The sequence below is a fragment of the Hemibagrus wyckioides genome, linkage group LG03 (assembly GCF_019097595.1).
Source record: "Hemibagrus wyckioides isolate EC202008001 linkage group LG03, SWU_Hwy_1.0, whole genome shotgun sequence".
NCBI classification, from domain to species: Eukaryota; Metazoa; Chordata; class Actinopteri; order Siluriformes; family Bagridae; genus Hemibagrus; species Hemibagrus wyckioides.
The window spans coordinates 34,213,499-34,220,145 of NC_080712.1; the positions used below are offsets into that span (position 1 = coordinate 34,213,499).

At 50.9% G+C, this 6,647-nt stretch overlaps 1 protein-coding gene across 2 annotated transcripts in view; it reads left to right on the forward strand.

Annotated features, from left to right (window-relative positions):
• The first annotated feature begins 509 nt into the window (after positions 1–509).
• Positions 510–6,647, forward strand: part of rtn1a (reticulon 1a) — a 17,264-nt gene continuing 11,126 nt past the window's right edge. Inside the window, exons 1-2 of one of the 2 annotated variants that reach the window (XM_058386159.1) lie at positions 510–984; positions 5,893–6,588. In XM_058386159.1, the coding sequence (XP_058242142.1) occupies positions 753–984; positions 5,893–6,588 (928 nt within the window). In that variant the 5' untranslated portion in view covers positions 510–752. The remainder of the gene's footprint in view (positions 985–5,892; positions 6,589–6,647) is intronic. The other variant, XM_058386160.1, reaches the window with a different exon arrangement.

Below are 6,647 nucleotides of genomic sequence, written 5' to 3' on the forward strand. Positions count from 1 at the left end.
ACCAGACTCTGCATGTTAAAAAGTTCTCTCACTTTTAATCCTGTTTTTTTTTTCAGTAATGTGACATAAAATCAACATGTAATTCTAGCTAAAATCTCAACTTGAGCTCAAACTAAATGAAATCAGAGAACGCACCTCTCCCAGTATGTTTGATGTACTGGGGGGGGGGGGGGGGGGGGGGTTTTCCTCTTTTATAATTTCTGCCGCTGCTTCATCACACTGCAGGTTGCTAAATGCTAACTGGTGGTCATTCGAGTCCGAGTTCGAATAAAAGCACGTGCAAGATCGTGTTTGATGGCATGTCTCCAAAACACGCGTTTTTTGCCCCACAAAATGCCGTCCTGTGAAGTCACGTGATTCATCCTACCTGTAATACACACTGTTTCAGAACGTGCAAATGGTGTTAAAAAAGATGTTTATTGGTGTCAGGTTCCGGTCTCCATTGCAAGAGTTAAATAACTGTTCTTGGACACACACACACACACGCACACACACACTGACGTCACACTCCGAACCAAACACACGCATCCATCCTCAGTTGGCGCTTCAGTATTCAGCGCAGCGGGAACCCCGAGCACTTCCGGTCAGATAAAACAATAACCTGTTGTACATCTGGGATATTTATTTTAAAAACGCTGTTCGACTTGTCTCACATTTCCGACCCGACCTAAGCTGCGCGCGTGCCTGCGTGTGTGTGCGCGCGTGTGTGTGTTTATGTACCTGTGCGCGTGTGCGTGACTGAGTGAGTGAGCATGTCCGGGACCGGAGAACCGCACGGAGAGGAGCGCGAGCGGCCCGGGCCGCGTTTCGGTCGGATGCACGAGGGAGAGGAAGAGGGGGAGGGTGTGCACGGTAAAAAGAAGGAGGCTGAAATAGAAGAGGAGGAGGAAGAGGAAGAAGAGAAGATGAAGGCGCTGAAACAGACCTGTCCGGGTGATGCGGCGCGCGGAGGAACTTGCGTTGCCATGGAAACTGCATCCTCAGGTAATGGATGGTTTGCAAAACGTCAGAAAATGTGTGGGAAAAAGTCGGGACATGAGAGGGACAGAGCTGAGCTTAACGCTTATTAAACATGATTCAGAAAGGCTATTAGGTGTTCTAACTTCATGATCACTTGACTGATTTATTTCCGAATTTGTAAACTTTTAACACACACACACGCGCGCGCGCGCACACAACACACACTGGGTGGGAGTGTGAGATGACTCGTGATGTAGAAACTCAGTCTTTTCATGTTGTTTGTTTTAGTTGTATTATATCTGCAGAGATTTGTGTACTAATGATCTGAAATGTTCCTCAGTCACACTGAGCCGCTTTAAATGAAGAGCGTGCACACACACACACACACACACACACACATAGACACAGGTTTAGTTTCATCCTGCCGCTCTGATCTTCCAGAAGCTAAGCAGTAAAACTTTACGTCTGCTGCTTCCACCATGTCGAGGGACTCTGAGGAACAGCAGCAGTCGAGTAAAAGAGAGAATGTGGAAGTTCTCTGAGTGGATGAACAGTTCCTCAGATCCTCAGAGAGATTTCACTGAGTGGACATCGGCATCAATACAGCGCTGACAAGCAGAGAGGTCAATTAAAAAAAAAAAGAATACTTAGTGGTTTATAAAGAAAACAGCACATGCTGGGTCTCGGTGTGGATTGATACTCATGCTTTCTGTATTAGTATCTGAAAAGAACAACAAGCATCATGCTCAGAAATGTCACACACACACTTTAACTCAGTGCTGTGAAGTGGAGCTCGTCTCCAGCTCTCAGATGTTCCTCAGTATCTCACTTCAGTTGGATTCTGTAGCTTTGTGTCCAGCAGCTGCTGTGGAAATCATAAACGTTCTCCTGTCGCTCATCTCAGGACTCGTTCTGCTGCACTCCACCTACAGGAATCATCATCATGTCATTCCTCACCTCGGTGCTTTTGAGAGTCAGTGTTACAGATTTAATAAGAGAACCTGTTTGTACGACGGACCTGAAGCTGAACACAGTGTATCTCATTTCCAGATTAGAAGAGCTGTTGTGTTTTCTGTGGATGCTGAGAGCAGCCATGTTGATTTGCTAAACTCGGAGGTGAGGCGATTCCCGCGTAGGATTCAGAGCCGGGTTGGGGGGGTGGTGTGTTGGGGTTTATTTTGTTTTTTCTACTTGGAGGTTTGAAATAATGAGTAAATGACACAATCGGCTCATACTGAACATCCTGTACACACACTCCGTTAGTTCTCTTAGTCTTCACTCTACACCTGTGTACTGTATGGCTATAATCACACTCTCGGCAGAACCAGAACTCTTTGAGTCTCAGTTTTTCTCGAGGTTTCTTCCTCATGTTTTCTCATGGAGGTTTATCCTCACCACTTCACCTGACTCACTCACATCTAAATCTGTATCACTGCATGCTGACAAAGTCTACTGTGCTGTATATAAAAAACATCATCATGAGTTTGTGTGGTAGCAGGTAAGGCAGAACAATCTGGCAGAATTCCTCTATATATGAGTTGGAGCTTTAAGTCTTTTTCCTTTCACACACACACACACACACACATACACACACACACACACACACACACAATAGGTGTCTATTTATAGCGGGTGGCCCACACTGTCTCTCAGACTGTGGGAATTAAAATGCTGCATGTTACACAACAGTTCACCACGGACAGGATAAATGCTGCATAGTGGGCGGGGCCTGGTGGGGAGTGGGCGGGGTTTGTTACACTCATTTCTGCTTTTAACGTGCATCGCCAGTTCTTCACGGTCACATTAGGAGCTTTTTATATAATCAGCTGGAGAGAAGTGTGTGAGACGAGCAGACCTTGATGTTGTGTTAGAATATTAACAGATTACTCCTCTGTGATTGTGAACACCTCATTAATTTACCTTCACTTTACTCTGTAACGGTATTGACTGATCCAGTTCTGGACTTTTACTGGACAAAAAGTTTATTAAAACATCTGTATCTATAAAATCTATCTGTATCTATATAGATCTGCATCTATAAAACCTGTGTTGTAGATCACAAAAATTTTTGAGGTGTGTACCTGCTCTGACACTGCCCTGTACCTGCTCTGACACTGCCCTGTACCTGCTCTGACACTGCCCTGTACCTGCTCTGACACTGCCCTGTACCTGCTCTGACACTGCCCTGTACCTGCTCTGACACTGACCTGTACCTGCTCTGAGACTGCCCTGTACCTGCTCTGACACTGCCCTGTACCTGCTCTGACACTGCCCTGTACCTGCTCTGACACTGCCCTGTACCTGCTCTGACACTGCCCTGTACCTGCTCTGACACTGCCCTGTACCTGCTCTGACACTGCCCTGTACCTGCTCTGACACTGCCCTGTACCTGCTCTGACACTGCCCTGTACCTGCTCTGACACTGCCCTGTACCTCCTCTGAGACTGCCCTGTACCTGCTCTGACACTGCCCTGTACCTGCTCTGACACTGCCCTGTACCTGCTCTGACACTGCTCTGACACTGCCCTGTACCTCCTCTGACACTGCCCTGTACCTCCTCTGAGACTGCCCTGTACCTGCTCTGACACTGCCCTGTACCTGCTCTGACACTGCCCTGTACCTCCTCTGAGACTGCCCTGTACCTGCTCTGACACTGCCCTGTACCTCCTCTGAGACTGCCCTGTACCTGCTCTGACACTGCCCTGTACCTGCTCTGAGACTGCCCTGTACCTGCTCTGACACTGCCCTGTACCTCCTCTGAGACTGCCCTGTACCTCCTCTGAGACTGCCCTGTACCTGCTCTGACACTGCTCTGACACTGCCCTGTACCTCCTCTGAGACTGCCCTGTACCTGCTCTGACACTGCCCTGTACCTCCTCTGAGACTGCCCTGTACCTGCTCTGACACTGCCCTGTACCTGCTCTGACACTGCCCTGTACCTCCTCTGAGACTGCCCTGTACCTCCTCTGACACTGCCCTGTACCTCCTCTGAGACTGCCCTGTACCTGCTCTGACACTGCCCTGTACCTGCTCTGACACTGCCCTGTACCTGCTCTGACACTGCCCTGTACCTCCTCTGAGACTGCCCTGTACCTCCTCTGAGACTGCCCTGTACCTGCTCTGACACTGCCCTGTACCTGCTCTGACACTGCCCTGTACCTGCTCTGAGACTGCCCTGTACCTGCTCTGACACTGCCCTGTACCTGCTCTGACACTGCCCTGTACCTGCTCTGAGACTGCCCTGTACCTGCTCTGACACTGCCCTGTACCTGCTCTGACACTGCCCTGTACCTGCTCTGACACTGCCCTGTACCTCCTCTGACACTGCCCTGTACCTCCTCTGAGACTGCCCTGTACCTGCTCTGACACTGCCCTGTACCTGCTCTGACACTGCCCTGTACCTGCTCTGACACTGCCCTGTACCTCCTCTGAGACTGCCCTGTACCTCCTCTGAGACTGCCCTGTACCTGCTCTGACACTGCCCTGTACCTGCTCTGACACTGCCCTGTACCTGCTCTGACACTGCCCTGTACCTCCTCTGAGACTGCCCTGTACCTGCTCTGACACTGCTCTGACACTGCCCTGTACCTCCTCTGACACTGCCCTGTACCTCCTCTGAGACTGCCCTGTACCTGCTCTGACACTGCCCTGTACCTCCTCTGAGACTGCCCTGTACCTGCTCTGACACTGCCCTGTACCTGCTCTGACACTGCCCTGTACCTGCTCTGACACTGCCCTGTACCTGCTCTGACACTGCCCTGTACCTCCTCTGAGACTGCCCTGTACCTCCTCTGACACTGCCCTGTACCTCCTCTGAGACTGCCCTGTACCTGCTCTGACACTGCCCTGTACCTGCTCTGACACTGCCCTGTACCTGCTCTGACACTGCCCTGTACCTCCTCTGAGACTGCCCTGTACCTCCTCTGAGACTGCCCTGTACCTGCTCTGACACTGCCCTGTACCTGCTCTGACACTGCCCTGTACCTGCTCTGACACTGCCCTGTACCTCCTCTGAGACTGCCCTGTACCTGCTCTGACACTGCTCTGACACTGCCCTGTACCTCCTCTGACACTGCCCTGTACCTGCTCTGACACTGCCCTGTACCTCCTCTGAGACTGCCCTGTACCTGCTCTGACACTGCCCTGTACCTGCTCTGACACTGCTCTGACACTGCCCTGTACCTCCTCTGACACTGCCCTGTACCTCCTCTGAGACTGCCCTGTACCTGCTCTGACACTGCCCTGTACCTCCTCTGAGACTGCCCTGTACCTGCTCTGACACTGCCCTGTACCTGCTCTGACACTGCCCTGTACCTGCTCTGACACTGCCCTGTACCTCCTCTGAGACTGCCCTGTACCTCCTCTGAGACTGCCCTGTACCTCCTCTGACACTGCCCTGTACCTGCTCTGACACTGCCCTGTACCTCCTCTGAGACTGCCCTGTACCTGCTCTGACACTGCCCTGTACCTGCTCTGACACTGCCCTGTACCTCCTCTGAGACTGCCCTGTACCTGCTCTGACACTGCCCTGTACCTGCTCTGACACTGCCCTGTACCTGCTCTGACACTGCCCTGTACCTCCTCTGAGACTGCCCTGTACCTGCTCTGACACTGCCCTGTACCTGCTCTGACACTGCCCTGTACCTGCTCTGACACTGCCCTGTACCTGCTCTGACACTGATGTACACATCAGTACTGTCTCACTCACACACACACACACAGTAATCTTACATTGGTATTTTACCTGCTCAGGTAAAAGAGAGAGAGAGATGATGATGATGATGATCTGTTCTCTCTACACGCTTAGTGTTTATATGTAAACTATTTATGGGTAATGTGTGTGTGTGTGAAATGATATGAAATTTTCAGCAGCCCACAAATGTATCACTTCTAAAAGCTCTCTCTCTCTCTCTCTCTCTCTCTCTCTCTCAGACTCAGTGTCTAATCTGTTCCTGAACTCGTCCTCAGATCGTAGTGACCTCTACACCTCCCTCCTCTCCTCTAACTGCTCGTCCTCAAACCCGTTCAGTGGCAGCGTTCCGCTCTTCTCCTCTGAGGATGATCGTTCTCCTCTCGCTCCTCTGGGAAGTGACTCTGGAATTGGGATGACCCCCGCTGACCCCGGCGACCTCCACCCCCAAAAAAGCGATCCCTACAACTACATGGATATGAGTGACGACCTGCATGACCTCGGTAATCGTAGTAACACTGGGTCAATACAGCAGCCAATAAGGAGCCTCACAGATCCTGATGATGCTGCTGCTGCTGATGGCTCTATGGATGTTAAGGAGATGATGGAGAAGGAGGCATTTGATTTAGGAAGCTACCTGGAGAAGAGTCCTGAAAACCTGGCAGTAAAGGGAGACTTGGGAAACACCTTCCCATATGTAGAGGACCAATCAGATGAGGAGTTACTGGAGAACAGACCACGCACCGCCAGTCCAGTGAAGATCACCGTAACAACAGATTCCTGTATCCTAGCAACCGAGCAAACAAGAGGGGGAGTGTCTGAGAGGGAAAGCGTGCTGAGCTTGGGAAAGGAAGGCGTTCCCACGGTAACACTGTCTGAACCAGAGGATGACAGTGCTGCTTCCTCTGTCAATCATTCCCCTAACCACTCCCCCACAGGTAAACCACACCCAGCCATCACACCTTCACTCATAAACTTCCTGCTTCTCACTCTGTAT